The 20,269-nt window shown below is 58.3% G+C and overlaps 1 protein-coding gene across 1 annotated transcript in view; it reads right to left on the reverse strand.

Annotated features, from left to right (window-relative positions):
* The window catches only part of KIF19 (kinesin family member 19), a 28,120-nt gene extending 9,644 nt beyond the window's left edge, over positions 1–18,476 (reverse strand). The window contains exons 1-8 of the mRNA XM_018064029.1: positions 18,438–18,476; positions 16,794–16,895; positions 5,273–5,383; positions 4,536–4,623; positions 4,114–4,250; positions 2,761–2,886; positions 2,213–2,407; positions 300–446 (exon numbers count right to left, since the gene is read on the reverse strand). Coding sequence (XP_017919518.1) covers positions 300–446; positions 2,213–2,407; positions 2,761–2,886; positions 4,114–4,250; positions 4,536–4,623; positions 5,273–5,383; positions 16,794–16,895; positions 18,438–18,476 — 945 coding nt within the window. The remainder of the gene's footprint in view (positions 1–299; positions 447–2,212; positions 2,408–2,760; positions 2,887–4,113; positions 4,251–4,535; positions 4,624–5,272; positions 5,384–16,793; positions 16,896–18,437) is intronic.

Consider the following 20,269-nt stretch of genomic DNA (forward strand, 5'->3'; position numbering starts at 1 on the left):
AATCAAACCCACATCTCCCGCACCTCCTGCGTTGCAGGCAGATTTTTTTTTTTACCCCCTGAGCCACCTGGGAAGCCTTTACAGGACCCCCAGTTTAGATCTGAAATTTGGATAAATGAGTGAGCTTTTTTTAAAGTATGTCTCAAAGATGGCATGGGACATATGTACTGATACCCAAACCGGACTTCGTTATCTATCTGTTGTTTATTCACATGCAGCTGGACGACCTGTATTTTCCTCTGCGAAGCTGGCAGCCCCACCCCGGGTGCCCAGGGCCTAGGCCCAGTGGCAGCTGGTACCTTCAGGAGGCGGGTGAGCTTGCTGTCGCGATAGTTGATGTACTTGTTGGTGCCCTTGCCGCTCAGCGCGTTGATGCAGTTGCCCAGGGCCAGCAGCGAGCGGTTGATGTGGGCCCCCTCTTTCATGCGCTGCCCACGGTTCTGTGTCTGGGGGGAGGCGAGCAGCAGGTATGACTCCCCACCCCAGGCCATCCTGGGTTGTAAACCCCCTCCCCGTCCCCCAGGGCTCTGCAAGGAAGAGACGCTGAGGATCTGGTCTGCCCTCTGCCCAGGGAGGGCATTCCAGGTCAGAGAACGAGAAGGTCTGTGGACAAGAGTGGGGCTTCCTAAGTGGGCACTACTGGTAAAGAACCTGGCTGGCAACGCGGGAGACACAGGAAACGCCGGTTCGATCCCTGGGTCTAGAAGATTCTCTGGAGGAGGGCATGGCAACCCACTCCAGTACTCTTGCCTGGAAAATTTCATGGACAGAGGAGCCTGGCGGGCTACACTCCATGGGGTCAGAGTTGGACACGACGAAAGCAACTGAGCATGCACGCTGGACGAGAGCGGGGGACAGGAAGCTCCCAAAGAGGGATGGAGCCTGGGTCTTCATCTCCCTGAGGACTGACCCGCTGGCACAGTTAAGGGCAGCGCCTAGGGTGAGATGGAGGGAGGTCATGACTTCCCAGGCAGCTCATCTGGGAGCCGGCACGGCCGTGGGCTCCCGGCTCTAGAGAGAGAGCTAGGCTCCAGGCGGAAGGACGGAAGTTTGTGTGTATGCGGGGAAGGGCGTGTGAGCGTGTGTGAATTGCATGTGTACATGTGACAGCGTGTATATGTGTATAAGAAGGTGTGTGAGGAATCCCCTGGCAGTCCAGGGGCTAAGACTCCGCGCTCCCAATGCTGGGCGCCTGCGTTCGATCCCTGGTTAGGGAACTAGGTCCCACATGCCACAGCTAAGAGTTTGAATGCTGCAGCTAAAGATTCCATGTGCCATAACTAAGACCTGAGCAGCCGATACATAAATAAATAATCAATAAATATTAAAAAAAAAAAAAAAAGGAAGCCTGTGTGTTAGGGAATGCATGAATTTGTGTGTGAATGGATGTGAGAGCAGGACAGGACCAAGTCCCAGGAGGCTCTGCCACCCTCGGGAGATGTCTCTGTCCAGCCTGGTGAAGGTGGGACCAGGTTGCTGCAGGGCACACCCTCTCCCCGCTGGCTGCTCCCTGCCCCTTTCCTCCAGGAAGCCCTTAGGCCTTTATGAAAAGAGAATGTGTTTCTCCCAGTCCACCCTGTTGAAACCAACCCCACATGTTCCAACATGAATCCCTTGTCACTTTTCCCTGGTGCTTGCGTTTGCCTCAGTGCTAATGGTGAGATGCCCATGGATTCAGGCGACCATGAAACTTCTGAATTTGCCCACAAGAGGGGGCCTGGGCCCAGGCTTGGGTGGCAGGGCTGGGCAAACGGCGATGAGGGGGAATGAACACTGACAAGTGGGTGGTGGGCCCTTTTCTCTCCCTGAGGTGGTGGGCAGGGTCCCCTCCTGGGCTCTGCCCAGGGTCTCCCCCATCAGGGGTCATCATTTCCCCCGGGGCCCTAGCTCCTCATCGGGCCCATTCATTCTCCTGGTGGTTTCCCCATGTCCTCCGGGACACGCACTGTCTCCTTCCCTGGAGAGACCCTCACACTGCCAGGCCCCTTCCCACAAACAGCCCCTTGGCAGGGGGGGTCTCCCTGGGGTACCCCAGCCCAGCCCACCCTTTCTGTCCTCTGTGACATCCCTCAGTGCTGGCCCCTCCGGAGCACCCCTTACTCCCACCCTCCCTGAGACAGTCCCCATTGCACCCCTTGGGGAGCGGGGTGGGCCAGCCTCCCTGCCCTGCACCCCCAAGCTCTGCCCCAGCCCCAGGGGGAACCGACCTCACCTGGGAGGCCCGCTCAGAGCCAGCCAGGTCGATCATGAAGAGGCGGCCCTGCCGCACCTCCTGCAGGACGTCCCTGACCCGGCTGCGCTGGCGCACAGCCACCTGGAGCACGGCGTGGGAGCGTGAGGACGTCTGGTTGGCGGCCGTGGGCTCCTGGGTCCTCTGCCGGTTCCCCCTCATCAGCAGCTGCATGATCTGGGTGGGCAGGGCAGAGCAGGGAGGCCACTTCTGGGGGCCCGTGGGGACGCTCCCCAGTCCTGCCTCTTCGAGGTTGGGAAGGGGCCCAAGGCAGGGCTGGGTCAGCCCGCCATGTGCTGTGAGGGCTGAGAGGTCAAGGCCTGTCTGTCAACTGGGAGGTGGGATGCCTGGCCCGTCCCCAGGGTCGGCGTGGCCGGGAGCGTGTCATCCAGGGTCCTCTGTGTCTGCCCCAGTTCCAGCCCAGCTGAGCCCCAGCGGCTCCCTGGTTGCAGAGCCCTGCCACCTCTGGTCACACCGCCACACACAGAGGTTAGTGTCTTCCACTACCCGACTGGCTGCACAAGACTCGCCTCTTTGGCATTGATAGTGGAGACCTCAGTGATTCCGGCCACCTGGATCACTCCCTTGGAGTCTTCCCTCAGCTCCAGGTACCCCAGGGCAGGGTTCAGCAGGTCCCGGATCATCTCATTGTAGATCTGATGGGACCGATTGGGAGGGGCAGGGGACAGACATTAACGGGAGACCAAGAGCAGGAGGTTCAGGCAACAGCCGGGCTCTCCATCCCTCCTGAGAGCTCCAGGCTCCTCTCAGGGAAACCCTGGGTTAAGGAGATGGACCCCTTCCTTCCTTCCTATGGGGTGGGCGTAAGGGGGCTTCAGCGTCCGGGGGGAAACACTGGGCTGCCAGAGCCAACGGCACAGAAGGCAGCAGGCCAGCTGGGCACCGGGCAGAGGATGGAACCTAACCCATGGCCAAGCCCTGGTGGTTGCTAGGCAACCCTTATGGTACCTTCACCCAGCCTCCCCAACCATGGCCCCCGAAGTGCATCTTGCTGGCTAAGTCAACACAACACTGGCTGGAACAGGTGCTGGCAGCAGTGCCTCGCTGCCCCTCCTGAGCTGTCACCCAGGAGATTATCAGCTTCCAGAGGGAGCCAGGGAGGCCAGGAGCCAGATGGAGCCTAGCCCAGTGGCTCTCCCACCGCTTCTCGCCTTTGTGGGCCCCCACCCCTACTGATCTGCTATTGCCCAGTGATAGCACTCCCACAGGTGGGCATCGGGGGCTGTGTCAAGGTGGAGAAGGCTGGCAGGTCTAAGCCTGTCCGTATATGTAACGTTCTCACCTGTACCTACATATACAGGGCGCCTGCAGGTAGCCTAGCAAAGCAAACAGGGTTGGCTCAGTCGTGTCTGACTCTCTGCGACCCCATGGACTGTAGCCCGCCAGGCTCCTCTGTCCATGGATTCTCCAGGCAAGAATGGAGTGGGTTGGTTTCCTTCTCCAGGGGATCTTCCCGAGCCTGGGTCTCCTGCATTGCAGGCAGATTCTTTACCATCTGAGCCACCTGGGAAGCGGTGGAGTGGGCCCAGAGGATGGCCTCTGGGAGGCTGGCTGAGGTCTGTGCTCAGTGACCAGGTAGCTTTGGAGTAGCCAAGTGGGCAGGGCTCGGCTCTAAAGCCGCAGGGTCCTGAGTCTGAATTCCTGTCCCCCCACTTACTGTGTGACCGCAGGACTATGGCTGTCTAGTTGCCTGGCCTCTCTGAGTTTTTATAAAGTGAAGCCGACCATAAGCACATGGGAGGGCAGCCGTGATGAGCGCCCCCAGGAGACTGCCCTGTGGCCTGACCCCCGGGAGGTAAACCGGCCCGGGCCTGCAGGCCTCCCGGCCCAAGCCCTCAGGACGGGGCAGGCCGAGGGCTCACCTCCAGGTAGGACATAGACACCTCATATTCCATGTCGTCGCTGGTCTCCTCGATGGCACGGAAGAGGTCGTTGAGGGTCCGAACGTAGATGCCAGGCTCGTGGTCTGTGCCCAGCATGGTGTAGGTTTTCCCGCAGCCTGGGGCAGATGGGGGAGGGGGTGGGTGAGCAGGACAGAGACTGGGAGGGCGGGGCCCCTGGGAAACCTGGGTCTGTCTTCAAGGCTGGAGCCTCCCAGGTGGCTGGGAGGTGGGGGGAGGGGGAGAAGATGGCATCCTTAGCTGGGGGTGGGGCTCTGGGTCCAAATGGCTCTGGGAGAGGGCAGTTTCAATCGGCCACATCCTTGATTCCTGCTCCAGCCTGGGCCAGACAAGCTCCGAGGTGGAGGGTGAGGAGCTTGATTTTCGGGGGCACTTGCCCTCACCTGTGGGGCCATAGGCAAAGACAGTGGCATTGTAGCCTGAGATGACGCCTTCGATGAGGCTCTTGGTGGTGGCTTGATACACCATCTCCTGCAGGGAAGAGGAGACCCATCAAGACCCTGGGCACAGCCAGGGCAGAGCACACAGGCCTGCAGGCTCACCCTCACCCCCAACAGAGGCAGTTTCATCCCTAGAGCCCTCAGGCCCTGAGAAGTGGGGGTGAGAACGGGGGAAGGATGTCTCTGCTTTCCCCCCACGGGGACAGTGTGTGTGGGGGGAATGACAGCCTGCAAGAGTGTCAGGACACCTGAGACCCTCCCCACCAACAGCTGGCTCCTGGCCCCCAGCCCAGAGGACGCCTCACACCTGCTCCTTGGGGCATCCGCGGATGGGTGAGACGGGGGTCCCTGGGAGGGTGTCAGCTTCCCCGAGGCGCCCACCAGCTGGGCTTCAAGCACCTTCCTGCAGCTCCCCTAGGGGCCACCTGTGGGGAGTGCTGTGTGGGTCCCCGTGGAGGGTGGCATTTGTGTGCTGACCGAGGTGTGTCCACGCAGAAGGCTCTGTATGCGCCATGCAGGCTCACGCACACGTGTGCATGTGGGGATGCGGCAGGTAGAGAGAGTCAGTGATGGAGGGACGCCTGGGGCTCGGTGCCAGGGTCCCCTAAGGGCTCCCTCCCAAGTCGGTCAGAGGGCAGAGAGGGGATCCTATGTGTCCCCAGGCCCAGGCGCCCCCTCACCTGGGTGGCAGTGAAGTCAAAGGCCACGTCGAACAGGTAGGACTTCTCCCGGGAGCGGTGCGCCCGTAAGATGTCATCGGGGTCCTCCATTGGGTCCATAAGAACCACCATCTACAAAGGTCCCAAGGGGAGGTGGGCAGTAACCCGGGAGCCCCAGGCCCACCCCGATGTCCACACTGACCACTGGCCTTACCCCCACTCAGGACGTGGGAAAGAGCAGGAGGGGCCGGATGAGACTTGGAGTCCAGGAGTGTCAGGGTCAAGGTCAACCGAGTCCCAACAAAGGACAAGACACTGAGCGGGCGGGCTGCCCTGGGACCACCCCAAGGGCTCAGAGCTCCCTTCTGGGGTCAGCAGGGGAGTCAGGGCCAGTGACAGCCCAAAAAGAACTCGAGAGGAGACAAGGCGTGAGGCCCTTGTCTTGCCGAGGGGCAGACAGAGGAGGCTGATTTGGGAGCCGGTCCAGTACCATGGACGCAGGAGATGATAGGGGTCCCTCTGGGTGCACCCCCATCCAGCATCAGGATTCAGGAGCCCCCGGTGCTGGGAGGACCACAGCTTTGGGGCTCCCACCAGGCTCCTCCCAGTAGGTACACACTGGTGCTCACTGCTTCTAAACTGGCCCAAGACACCCACCCCCACCCCCGCTTCCTCCAGATCCCAACAGGGCCCTCCTCTGAGATCTTCAGTGGAGGGAAGAAGGAAGAAGTCTGTCCCCTCTGCCCAGGACCCTCAGGCAAAGGTCTTAACCAGTCAGGTGGGATTCCAGGGGAGCCACGAGAGGGGATGCCCCAGACAGGCTGGGGTGGGGCTCTGTGTAGGGAAATGAGGAGGCCACTGCCCTGGCCCTCGTCACAGACTGCTAAAGCCTGGGTGGGCACAGCAAGCTGCGTGCAGGACGCTGGGGCTTGCAGTGTACCTGGGGTGCACACCTGTCTCTGGCCACCTCCTCCAGGCTTCAGCCCCAGGGCCATGTAAGCTTCTCCCAGGATCCATTTCCTGGCTCGGGCCCTAATACCTGGAGCAGGAGCCCTGATCAAGTGTCAGACCCAAATGAAGAAATATCCGCCCACAAGTCCCCAGGCGTGGGTCCCAGAGGAGGGATGCAAGGGAGCCTGACCAGCTGCACGGCTCTCACCCTCGGCGTCAGAGCCCCTGGGCACACTGGCAGCACCAGCAGCCCGAGGGGCACCCTCTGGAGGCTTTTAGTGCAGGGGAGGGCGGGCAGCCTGCACGGATGCCCATCGCCCACTGATCACCTTCAGGTGACCTCCGGGCACTGCCAAGTTCATGGGCACCGTGGGCATCTGGTCCCTTTGACATTCAGCCTCCTGAATCAGGACATCGTCAGCACGGCTGCCATGAGCCCCTCTTAAAAGAGGGCTTTGTCTGGGTCTCCATCTGTCTGGACCCCTGCCCGCACCCAACTCTTCAGAGCATCAGCCCCTTCCCCGCCCTCTCAGGCACACGATGGAGCCTTTGTGCCCCTCGGCCAGGTGAACTGGACCTGAGCTGCGGAGGGCCGGGTTGAGGGTGGGGTGCTCGGGGCCGCCCGGAGGCAGCACAGGAGTTCAGGCCGAGTGACCACAACTGCTGGGCACCTTGCATGTAACCCAGGCATTACGCGATACCCTCTGGGTCAGAGAGAGATGCTATTTCCTGCATGGCGTTCAGAGTCCAGCAGGGCACAGACCATTTTAATAACAAGCACTGGGCTCTGGGAGGCAGGCAGAGTGCAGACAAGGGGCACACGCCCTAGCTTTTCCACTACAGGAGGGCTTCCTGGAAGAGGAGGTACCAGCACTGTTTTTTTTCTTTTTTTTTAATAAGATATTTAATATCGTTCCCTGTGCTACAGAGTAAATCCTTGTTGCTTGGTGGTTTAGTAGCTAAGTTGTGTTCGACTCTTGCGACCTCAGGGACTGGAGCCCACCAGGCTCCTCTGTCCATGGAATTCTCCAGGCAAGAATACAGGAGTGGGTTGCTGTTTCCTTCTCCAGGGGATCTTCCCGAACCAGGGATTGAACCAGGGTCTCCTGCATTGCAGGCAGATGCTTTACCAACTGAGCCACCAGGAAGTCCTTGTTGCGTATCTACCTTATTTTTAAAAAATTTCTGGCATGCCACGAAGCAAGCAGGATCTCAGTTCCCTGACCAGGAATTGAACCTGTGCCCCCTGCACTGGAAATGCAGAATCTTAACCACCGGACCACCAGGGAAGTCCCAGCAGCAAGTCTTAAAGGATGAGCGAGAATTGGCTGAGGAACGGGAGGTGGGAAAGCAAGCAAGGGGACCACACGAGCAAGGCCGCGATGTGACAGGCAGGCTGAGGGCAGGTGGCCTCAGCCCAGAATCACCGGCAGTGCTCGGGAGAAAGGTAGGGTTGGAACAAGAGCTCAGGAACTTTTCCTCCTGTTCTCACTGCCAGGAATCCCACGAGCACAGACCCAAGGTGGCCACAGAAGGAGACGTAGGGGCCCCTCTGTGAGCATGTGTCGCCCCCCGCCCCGCAAAGCAGCTCCTGTACACCCTAAAAGTCACCCAGACTGGCACCCGGCATCAGCCCAGGGAATGTTTTATTTTTTCTGGCTACACCTCGTGGCATCTGGAACTTTCCTGACCAGGGACTGAACCCATGCCCCTCTGCAGTGGAAACACAAGAGTCCTAATCACTAGACGACCAGGGAAGTCCCCAAGGAAAGCTTTCTAAATAAAGCTGCACTGGGGCCACAAGAAGTGCTAAATGCTTTGCACACTTTCTCATCTTCTCCGACAACTTAGAGCAGGCCTCATTATTGCAAGATTGTAATGAGGAGTCAGACTGGTACCCAAGGCTGCACTGCCAAGTACAGAGCTCACTGGATTTAAAGCTACTGGGTTCCAGAACCCAGGCTCCTAACCAGGCCTCCTGTCCCTGCCTCTGGAACAACAGCGGCCTAGCTGGGGGGATGCTCATCTGTTTAGTTGAGCTGTGCCCGCCCCCCCACCAGATTTGAATGTTGAAGTCCAACTCCCCAGCCCCTCCGAGTGTGACCTTATTTGGAAATAGCGTTGTTGCAGATGTAATCAGTTGAGTTAGGATGTGGTCCTTTTATAAGGTGGTGGTGTCCTTGTAAAAGGGGGCTACTAGGGCACAGACACATGTGGAGGGAAGGCGATCCAGCCAGTCCATCCGAAAGGAAATCAGTCCTGAATATGCATTGGCAGGACTGATGCTGAAGCTGAAACTCCAATAGTTTGCCCACCTGATACAAAGAGCTGACTCCTTAGAAAAGACCCTGATGCTGGGAAAGAGTGAAGGCAGGAGGAGAAGGGGACGACAGAGGATGAGATGGCTGGATGGCATCACTGACTCAATGGACATGAGTTTGAGGGAACTCTGGGAGATGGTGGAGGACAGGGAGGCCTGGTGTGCTGCAGTCTGTGGGGTCTCAAAGAGTCGGACACGACTGAGTGAATGTGGTATTTTGGTCCAGCAGCCTTGGAAACTGATACATCACCCCCCACCCCCTGCCCCGAGGCAGGCCCCTCCCTCAGCCCGGAGGTGGTGGGCTCAGCCTGGGATCCTCCTTTCACAAAATCCCTGAGTCTTAAGTGTCCATGTTCAACCTGTAGCACGCTGGACACCTGCCTCTGGGAGGTTTCAAGGGGGACGTTGACCACACAAGACGCAAAGGCCCCCCCACACACACTGGCAGGGGGTGGGGTGGGAGGTGTGGCTGGGGCTGGGCCAGGTGGCAGCATACGGCAGGGCCCTGCTTCCACTGATCCAGGCCCCCTGACTCCGCAGAGGCCCCGGCTTGCCCTCTCCCTGCCCTCACCGCCCCATATCCAGACCTATTCTTGACTCAAGGCCAGTTGTGATCTTTGCACAGTTCTAGATTTGGGCTGGGAAACCCAAGATCCACTGGGGAGCTAGGGGGGGCCTCAGACTCGGGGTAGGGGGGTGTCATCCGTATATGGGGCTACAGAAGGGACCAGGCTCCTCCCCGGCATCTCCTAGGTGAGAAATACCAGGAACAAAGCGTGTGGGGACTTCTTCCTGCTGAGCAGCGCTAAGCTGTGGGGCTTTGATCAGGTGAGCAGCGCTAACCGCCTCTTTCTGGCCTCTCGATGGCTCAGGGTTTCTCAGTCTCAGCCTACTGGTGCTTTGGGCTGGACCACGGTGAGCGGGACTTGTCTCGGGTGTTGTAGGATGGTTGGCAGCAGCCCTCCGGCCCTGGAGGCCCCAGCACTGCCTCCTCCCGCGGTGACATCGCCACATGCCCCCCGGGGAGCAAAATCACCCCTGCGTGAAAACTGTTGTTCCCCCTCAAGCCACCAAACTGGCAGCGAAGTTCTCTGAGCAGGGGGCGATGTGCAAATTGGGTTCAGGCTCCAGACTGCTGGGTGACCCCAGGAAGGCTGCACCACATCTCCGGGCCTCATGTTCACCCCGGCCAGAAGTCAGGGAGGACCCACAGGGCCATAGCCTTGAGAGAAGAAATCACCCCATCTCCCCTCGCCTGCTCGGGAAGCCCCAGCAGAGACCAGGAATGTGAGGGGGTGCCCAGCTCAGGAGGCGTCATTTCCAGTCCAGGTTGCTAAGCCCACAGCTCCTTTATTCTCGGGCTGTAAACCAGACACAGCAAAACAAAAGCCGGATTCCGCTGGATATCACCTCTGTAAAGCTATTTCTGGATTTGTTTGTTTGTTCTTTAAGAAGGAAAATTCGTGGCTGGTCAGATTTCTAGTCGTACCATCCAGTGGGTACTCAAGAAAGGAGATTTTGATTCCATCCTGTGGGTACTCAAGAAAGGAGATTTTGATCCCAGGAAGGGTGTTACAGGGCCCTGAAAGCTCTGTATCCAGATGAAAAAAACATTAGAATGCTGAGCTCATAAAGCCACCCAGGTCCAGCCAACTGCTCCGAACAGGGCCACACCTGGCTGACATCCTGGCCAGGTCCCCACCTTCCCGCAGGACTCTGAGGACCCGGGTAACAGAGGTGTGACCGACATGGCCTAGGGCTGCCTCTCTCTCTCGGGTCTGCTGATCCCTTCATCACTGTCTTCCTGGGAGCCTCTGAAATGCAGATTCCCAGCACTGCCCAGATTATTCATGGAATGAGAATCTCTGGGGAATGGGGCCCACAGATCTGCCCTTTTAACCATTGTCCTTGTGGCTCAGTGGTAAAGAATCCATCTGCCAATGCAGGAGACGCGAATTTGATCCCGGGGTCTGGAAGATCCCCTGGAGGAGGAAATGGCAACTGACTCCAGTATCCTTGCCTGGAGAATCCCATGGACAGAGGAGCCTGGCCGGCTACAGTCCATGGGGTCCCAGAGTCAGAGATGGCTGAGCACAACACACAACACACAGCTTGCCGTGTACCCATTCAGGCGCTAAGTGTAAGCAAGCTTGCATCCTGGCGGCATTATTCACAACAGTCAAAACGTAGGAAACAAGCCAAATGTCCATCAACTGAGGGGAGGCTGATTAGATGCGGAGCAGCATGGAATACTACCCAGCCACAAAAAGGAATGACACTCTGACCCAGGCGACAACGTGGATGAACCCTGAAAACATGCTCAGTGAAACAAGTCAGACACGAAGAACCACAGATTGCAGGATCCCGTTTCCACAAACTGTCCAGAGCAGGCGAATCTATAGAGATGGAAAGTGGTTGTCTGGGGCCGGGAGGGGGCTGGGGAGATGCGTGGCGGTGTGGCTAAGGAGGGAAAGGCTCCCCGAATCCTCTCCCAAGTCACCCTCCACCAGGCTTGGCCCTCTGGGGCCATGGAGCCGGGAAGCATCCAGGTGGTGGGCGTGCAGGGAGGCCCTGCCCCAGGGTCAGTGAGCAGACTGAAGATGCCCTGGCTCCCGAACAACACTCACGGATTCTGACACCTTATCCTTTATTTATCTTTCACAATAGCCTCACCCTCAGAGGATTGCTCTAATCCTCTCAACAGCTCTACGGCCTGGCAGAGCAGGTTATTAACATCCTGCCTTCGGATGAGAAAACAGAGATAGGAAGTCCCTTGACTCCTGAGACAGGACCCCCAGGGGCACAGGGAGGTCGACAGTTGGGGTTTGAGGCTAATTATGGGATTATGCATGTGGGCAGGTGACTTAAATCCTGCAGATAAACACAGTCTGGGAGGCTGAGGGGAGGGGCAGTGGGCTGTGGGCTCCAAGGGATGGTGGGGGTGGGGTGGGGAGAAGGAAGCTCTTTGTTCTGGGAGCTTCTTTTTCTAGCCTTGGGACTCCTGGGCCCCACAGCCCTCTCAGGCTGCCCTTCCCCACTTTACAGTCATCAGGGGCACTCCCTGAAGGATCTGGCATCAGAGTCTAGACCCAACCCCCGATGCTAGGAGACTGAGCTCCTACTGGACTCCTCCCTGAACATATATATGTGGCAGTGACCAACTGGGGACCACCAGACAGGAAGCCCAAAAGCCAGAAGCGGGTGGGCAGGAGGTGGGCCAGGGTTTCACTTATCTCCAGGGCCTGAAACCATCCTGACTGTCAGCCCTTGAGATAAACTAACATCTCTTAAATCCCGACCAGGCACCAGGCACTCGGTAAGCACTGGGCATCCAGGAACCCATGGAGACGTCTATGTATGCATACTAAACCGCTTCAGTTGTGTTGGACTCTGCGAATCTATGGACTGTTGCCCACCAGGCTCCTCTGTCCATGGGATGCTCCAGGCAAGAATACTGGAGCCGGTTGCCAAGCCCTCTTCCAGGGGATCTTCCTGACCCAGGGCTCGAACCAGCATCTCCTATGTCTCCTGCATTGGCAGGCGAGTGCTTTACCACTAGCGTCGACGGGGAAGCCCTGGAGACATTTAAGAAGGCACTGTGTTGACAGTGCTCTGATGACGCCCCGAATCAACCATCAACCCAAATCAAGCCCCCTGGGGACAGGGGTGGGGCAGGTAAGACCACAGGCACCCGAATCGCCTCTTTACAAAGCCAAACCTTGCTCCAGCTTCCTCAGAATGCAGGCACCAGCCTCTGGTCTGCAGAGGACACCCTGCCCTGCCCCTGTCCACCTCTGCAAAGCCGGGGGAACACGGCCTCCCTCAGCCCCAGGAGAACAACCCCCAGCTCCAAGCAAGGCTGTCCTGGGACCCCTCACACCAACAGGTGATGGACGCCTAGGCCTACCTCTCCCCACTAGGACTGAAGGGCTTTCACAGCACGGCCTCCCTGCTAACCACCAAGGGCCGGGCTTCAGTAGTGTGACCTCTGGGTTGCTCCCCACCCCTTGGCCTGAGCACGGGGGCAAGTAGCTCCTCCATCACAGAGGGAAGAAAGAGCCCAGAAGCCCAGGCCAGGACAGACTGGGCTGGGAGCCCCTCTGTGGGGCGGGGTTGTGAGGAAGGGCCACAGCAAGGGGGCAATGGAAGCCGCTGGGTCAAGGGCAGGTCTGCTTCCCAAGAAGTCTCTTTAGCAGAGGCAGGGCATTGTGCAGGCCGCCTGGGCCAGCAGCACCTTTGCTGGGAAGCAGCTCCATGGCCCTGTTGTGCTGGGGCTGCTCCCACGCTCACCCTGCCAGTCACCGGGCTCCAGACCTCAAGAAGGAGGAGCTGAACAGCTGCCCCATCAGTGAGGCTGGTCAAGCCTGCAGCCCCGAGCCCTCTCGGGGTCAATGATGCAGGCCTGGGGGGCCAGGGTCAGAGACGAGCCCTGGGGGTCACCAAAGAGCCACAGAGGTCAGGGTGCAGGGCCTGGCCAGACTGGGAGGTTGCCCTTTTCTTAAATTTTGGCCTCGAGGCATGTGAGATCTTACTTCCCCAACCAGGGATTGAACTCAGGCCCCTTGCATTGGAAGGTAAAGTCTTAACCACTGGACCACCAGACAAGTCCCCCGTTTTGCTTCTTGGACTCGTGTGTCTTTACCTTCTGCCAGCCAGGGTCTTACTGGTCAGAGGAACAGAGCACTTGAGTGGTGGCTGGTTTTTGAGAGGTGCCCAGCCTGTCATGCACTGTGGCTTCTCCCAAACTGCAGGCCAGGCAAGTGCATCCTTGTTTTATCTTAGTTACTTGAGCAGAGATCAAACTGCCATGCAGGGGAAGGGCGGAGTCTTAACCATCGGACCACCGGGGAAGTTGCAGGCATGTGCATTTTTGAACCCAGTGGGGACAGAAGATGCTCGGGGCAGAAGCCTAGCGTTCTCCCCCTGCAGGGCCTGGAGTCTGTGTTGAGAGCCCTGGGCCCACGCCACTCAGACCACCCTCTGTATGTCTAAGCCCACAAAGGAGCAGGCCCGTCAGCACTGCCCAGCCCAGGACCTTCTCAGAGGCGCAGTCCGGCCTCCCTCTCCACTGGCAGGGACAGAAAGGAGCCAGTGTTTGCCGTGTGTGGGCACACAATGGGCTGTGCCCTGGACCAGAGCGTTTCCATCAGCGTCGGTTAATATCTCTCAGCCCCCAGTCCGGCTGGGAGCCAGGAGCAGTGCAGAGAGACGGCATCTTTGTCCCTAACAGTCCTGGGGACAAGCGGGACCAACAGGGAGTGGCCTTGCCGGGAAGGAGGGCTCTCCTCTGGAGTTCCCTGGCCCTTCATGGATGGCCCCTCTCATCAGCAATGCTTGGCACTTTCTCTCACTAATCCAGTAAGTCCCCTACACTGAACCTTCAAGGTGCGAACATTCAAAGATGCCAAGGTACACCTGGTTCCAGCAAGGACCTGGAGCCCGTGCCATCAGCGCCAGGCGTGCGAGCCGCTGCAGCCTGCCCTCCCTCTCCTCCTGCTGATGATCCTTCAGCTCCACCGTCTCCCCCCTCCTCGCCCCCTCCAGTCAGTAACCCTTCTTGCTTGTTCACTCCTCGCCAGCCCCTGTATGTACTACTGTCCTTTTCAAGGTACTGTACTGCAAGATTAAAAAGGCTTTCTTTATTTTTTGTGTTTGTTTTTAAATATATTATTTGGGTGAAAGGCATTATAAACCTATTACAGTACAGTACTACACAGCCAATGGTGTTAATTGGGTACCTAGGCTAACTTTGTCGGACTTACGCACAAAGTGGGCTTACGAACGTGCTCTCCAAATGGAACTCCTTAGTAGGTAGGGAACTTATAGTAGATGACATGTGTGTTAGTTGCTCAATCATGTCCAGCTCTTTGCAATCCCATGGACTAGTAGCCCTCCAGGCTCCTCTGTCCGTGGAATGTTCCAGGCAAGAATACTGGAGTGGGTAGCCATTCCCTTCTCCAGGGGATCTTCCCAACTCAGGGATCGAACCTGGGTCTCTCCCACACTGCAGTCAGATTCTTTACCGTCTGAGCCATCAGGGAAGGCCAGTAGATGATAATTCACAGCTATTAAATGCCTACTGCGTACCAGGATCTGGGGGAGCACTGTGCCCACATCAGTGCACTCCCTAAAGACTCTTCAGGGAAGGGTTAGGGTTACTGTCCCCAGTTACAGAGAAGGTAGTTGAGGCTTCTGGAAGCAACCTGGCCAAGGCCACACAGCTGGTGGAAGGCAAAGCCTACCCTACATGACTGCTGTGTGTGTACATCCTGTTCCCGCTGGCCTTTAGGTGGGGCCTCCCAGCCCTCTGAAGGAGATCAACCCTGGGATTTCTTTGGAAGGAATGATGCTAAAGCTGAAGCTCCAGTACTTTGGCCACCTCCTGCGAAGAGTTGACTCATTGGAAAAGACTCTGATGCAGGGAGGGATTGGGGGCAGGAGGAGAAGGGGACGACCCAGGATGAGATGGCTGGATGGCATCACGGACTCGATGGATGTGAATCTGAGTGAACTCCGGGAGATGGTGATGGACAGGGAGGCCTGGCGTGCTGCGATTCATGGGGTCGCAAAGAGTCGGACACGACTGAGCGACTGAACTGAACTGAACTCCCAGCCCTCCCCTGCTTTCCCTGAGGTCTTTGAGGAAGGCTCCCCTTTTCCAAGGGGGAACAGAGGAAGAGAAATCAGGAGGCCGGTGCTACCCAGTTCTGCCACGCCCTCGTGGGAACCCCTGAGGCAGGCCGGCAGCTCATGCTGGGTTGCCCGCCTGTGCTCCTCTTATCGTGACCGTCGGGAAGAGTCCAGCCTTCCAGGATCAAGGGCAGCAAGTACTCACTTTGCGTCTCTATCTGCATGATGCGGGGCCACCCCGACTCCTCTGCACACTCTGCCTCCTTGATGAGCCCTGGAGCTCAGGAGAAGCCGGCAGCAGCCACGGAGCAGAGGCAAGTGGCCGTTTTCAGGGTCCCCATAGGCTAGAGCAGCGTGACGCCTCTACCCAGGCACCAAGAGTGCCCTTGCTGCCCCCACCAAGGTGCCCACCCCCAGCCCACGCCTGGATCCTCAACTGCCTACCCCAAAAAACATCCTGGCTGGGACTTCCTTGCTGGTCCAGTGGTTAAAAATCCACCTTGCAATGCAGGGCACACAGGTTTGATCCCTGGCTGGGGAACTAAGATCCCACAGGCTTCAGAACAACTGAGCCCGCGCGCTGCAACTGCTGAGCCCTGGGGCCACAGCTAGAGGGAAGCCCACTCTCTACAATGACGATCCCACATAAGACCTGATGCAGCCAAAAATAAAAAAATTTTTTTAAAAGATTGAAATGTCAAGAATAAAACCTTCCTTGAAAAGCAAGCAAACAAACAGAAAACACCCCTGCCGTGGGGGACAATGTGGCTCCTGCCCGCACCTCCAGTCTCCTCTCACCCCTTCTCTCTCCAGCCTGAGCCACGCTGGCCTTTTCTAAGCTACCCAAGTGCATCACCACCCCTCTCACCCCAGGGCCTTTGCACACGCAAGTCCCTCTGGTTGAAATTCCCCCTTCAGCACACTCCTAAAGAGTTCCTCTTCATCCTGTGTGTTTCAGCTCAAGCATCCTTTCTCAGGGAAGTCCTCCCTGACTCCGGGACAAGGTCAAGTTCCCTCTTACTCCCACAGCAGCACGCATTTCTTTGCAGCCCTTGCTGGCTACACACTCATACGTTTCTTTACAAGAAAGCCATGGAAGGAAGACAGGGTCTTTTTTGCTCACCGTGGTTTCCTGGCTCCTAGCACTGTCCCCAGTGTGTTGTGGGTTCTCGATAAATATTTATTGTCTCTCGTGTAAGTGGAGGTGGAGCGTGCCCTGCCCAGCTCATGATAGTGACAGGAAGACCAAGAGAGCAAACAGACATCCAAAGACTCTGCAAACCATGAACTGTCTGGTGACCCTAGGAACACATGCTCTATGGGGAGCAGATCCATTAAGGTGGGGAAGTTAAGTCATGAGTACAGGGAAGGTATGTGAATTTTTTCAGGGCTGGATGAAAGGGCTCAGCTCACTTCCCCCTGGACCAGGGAAGGTTTTAGCTCTCTTTGGATCAATCTAGGGAGGCTTCCTGGAAGAAGGACGGTGGTTTCCTTGATGATGCAATCAATAGTACAACCAAGGATTCAGAGGGTAGAGGAGGGGTCATTCCTGCCTCCACCAGGTGAGTAGATACCTGCCCCTACTAGGTGAGCGCAGACCCCGGCCCTGCTGTGCAGCTCCCGGCCACAGCCCCCACATACCTGCTCGTCCACTTTGTGGGCGATGAGGGTGGCTCCTTCTTCCAGCTCCGCCACGCTGATGGGCCGGACCCGGAGCGCCACCTGGGAGGGAAGGTCAGACCCCTGGGATTAGATGGAGAGGGCTGTGCCAAGGCCCCAAGAGAAGGATGAGAGGACCCCAGGATCCTTCCCTCGGACAAGCCTCATGGGTTCCTCTCTGATCAGCCAGCCAAGCCCGGTTCATCTTGAGGAAAACTCGGTGGTTCAAGGTGACCATCCAGGGCGAGGGCATCAGGTCCACAGCATGCAGGCTGTGTCTGTCTATGAATTTCCCAGGAGCCTGTGCATCAGAGGAGAGCCCCAGAGGAGACAGCTGTCTGCTCCTCCCGACTGCATCAGTCACACGCCCGAATTAAGCACCTGCAGCCCCCCTGGGCTTTGAACTTGGAGCCCTTGGCACCGGGGCAGCCTGTCTGTGTGTCTGTGAGTGACGCGCTGCACGTGGCGGCCGGATGGTGGGATGGAGGCCCAGGGAACCTCCCCTCCTCGCGCTGACTACATCCCTACCCAAGAACAGCCCCATCAGGGGCTCCCTCCTCTCTCGGTCCTCCGGCCAGAGAGAGATGGTGGGTCCCCTTCCTGGGCATGGGTCTCCCCAAAAGAAGGGGAAGCTGTTTCTTCTTCTGATCAAGGGGAAACACCTGCTGGGCGGGTGGGTATAACTAGCCATCCACAGGCCCGGTAAGAAGCCTTCTCTCAGAGGTACTTCATTGTCAGAGTGCCCTCCTGCCTCCTCAATCAAACTCCACGGATGGGAGGGGCGGCCCCTTTGTCCACACCTGCCAAGGCAAGCCATTTGCAAAGAGACAGTTCTAAACTGCCAGACAGGATGTTCTAGAGCCCTGGGCTTGCTGGGGTTGCCTTATCCTCCAGTTACATCATCACCCACCCACTGGTGGTGTAGGAGCCTCCCCAGATCTCAGAAGTTAGGGGCTGGGAGGGTGCATCAGCCTTGGGATCACTGAGTCTCCCCCACCCCCGTCACTCTGACCTGGCCCTGTTGATAATCAGAAATCTGTCTTTGCCTCTAGCTGCTTCTTGGACCCCCATTCACACCTCCTCCTCTGCCCAGTCCCCAGGGCCCTGGGGCTCCATCAAGCGGCTTCCAGCACTTCTCTGAAATATTTAGAGTCCTGACACGGACAGCAACTCAATAACCAGCCACCCTCAATCCTGTGCCCGGTCCTCTGTCACGTGGGGACTCTTGCCCACCTATGGTCCCCAAAACCCTCTAACCTCCTGACCCCACCAGTCCCGGGTACCCTCGTTCACTGGGAAACCTCCACTTTCCTTTTCCGGAAGATGGGTCAGGCGCCCCCTGCTCCTGTCTCTTCTGGATCAGAAAGCAGTCTGGCCGCAGGGTGTCCCCTGGTGGGAGGTGTAAAGGAGGGTGGGACTGAAGCTTGGCCAACTTCTCAGGTCTTAGCATGCCTTAGGATGCCTTCCTTCTTGATATCCACGACTTGGCAAAGTTGCTCTGGACCGTCGCAGCCCCGGGTCATAAGAGTCCTCTTAGTGGAAACAGTCTGGGGGCCGCCGGCAGAGTCTGGGTTCTGGGGGCCGGAGATGGGGTCGAGGAGGAGGAGGAGGCTGACCGGGTCTCACCATGAGTTGCTGGTCCTTGGAGTCCCCGCTGTCCTTCATGCCTGCGGCGGGCGGAAGGGCTCAGGCCGAGATCGCGGGCAGGGCCGAGCCACACGCCCACCGCCGCCGGGGCCCGCGCGGCTGCTGCCTGACAACCCGAAACCAACAAGGCGCGCGCGGCCGAGGGCGCGGACCGGGGCGGGCGGGGCCTGGGGCGGGCCGCCGTCGGGGCCCGCCCCCCTCGCGCTGCGAAAGGGAGGTGGCGGTCTCCGCCAGGGAGGCCGCCGAGCCTGCGCTTCTTCCCGGCTAGCGTCGGCCTGGGCGACCCCCGGGCCCTAGGCGCGGCTCTGCATCCGCCCCGCGGGCGCCCGCGCTCCCTGCCTTCCGCCCGCTCGGGCCATGCGCACCGGCTGCCCAGTCCGCTGCCCGTCCGTCCGTCCGACTCTCAGCGTCTCCCGGGCGGCGGCGGGCAGCCTCATGTTTCCATGGGTGCTCCGGGCACCAAGGCTGAGGCTCGTGTCGCTGGCGCGGTGTCTTCGCCAAGTGTCCGGTGACAGAGCGGGTGGGGGAGGATGCCCGGGCTGCCCACCGGCGCACGTGCAGGGGCACGCCTGTATCACTTGGGTTGTCACAGAAGAACCCCGTGAACTAACAGGACCTGATGGGTAAACCCAGCGTCTAGGCCACGATCTAGGTCTAGGTCTGTGTGCCTTCTGGCTCCCTGCCTGCTGTAAGACCCACAGTGTTGTTGAGTCGCTAAGTCGTGTCGGACTCTTTTGCGACCCCATGGACTGTAACTAGCCAGGCTCCTCTGTCCCTGAAATGTTTCAGGCAAAAGTACTGGAGTGGGTAGCCCTTCCCTTCTCCAGAGATCTTCCTGACCCAGGGATCGAACCTGTGTCTACTGGCATCTCCTGCATGGCAGGTGGATTCTTTACTGCTGAGCCATCAGGACAGCCCAAGAGCCACCATACTGTGCAAGAAAGTGCAGGTCAAACACTGTCGTCCCCATCCTTGGTGGGAACAACAGTGATCGCAGCTGCAGGGAGCACGGTGGAAAGACCCCTGGCCTCAGGAGGCCCTGGGAAAACAGGATTCTGGTCCCACCTCGCATCCAGCCTGCTGAACCACCTGGAGCCAGGTTTCCTGTGCCCCCTGGGCCTTAGTTTCCGGGGTGATGGTGAAACTCCACCCACTTCTGATGGAAGAAGCCCCCATCTTAACTGTCTTCTGAAGTTGAGCCTGGCAGCCACCCCCCCACAATGACTGGGCAAGGGGCGTCCAGTGTGGTTCATTCCCCCTTTAAGGAGCTGGGTAAGGAAGAGCTGCTCATCCCCCGGGACTGTCTCAGACAGCCTGGCACACATCCAGAACATGATGCCAGCCTGTGCTCTGGGACTGGCTTCCCTGGCTGCCCCCGAGGAGCTTGTGTTAGGTACAGTTATTAATAAACAGTGTCAGGAAACTGCTCGTGACCTTGGGTCGGTAAACAGATAAACCAAGGATAGCCTGGTGGAAACCAAACACTCCTGCAGGGGCTCCCGAGGTTTCGGCCCGTTCTCTGGCCCAGGCTGCTTCCGGGACTGCGCACAGCACTTGGCTGGTTTGCAAGTGGGTGAGCGGCACTGAGAAGCAGGAACGTTTGAAGATGGATCATCTGGATCAAAAACACTTTCCAGGGAATTCCCTGGTGGTCCAGTGGCTAGGACTCTGTGCTTTCATTGCCGAGGGCCAGGTTCAATCCCTGGTTGGGGAACAAAGAGCATAGCGAGGGTAAAAAAAAAGAAAAGAAAAAGGAAGATCCAAAATGTGTTGAAAGAAAAAAAACACACAAAAAACACCCTCTAGGCTTG

Source organism: Capra hircus, chromosome 19 (assembly GCF_001704415.2).
Source record: "Capra hircus breed San Clemente chromosome 19, ASM170441v1, whole genome shotgun sequence".
NCBI lineage: Eukaryota > Metazoa > Chordata > Mammalia > Artiodactyla > Bovidae > Capra > Capra hircus.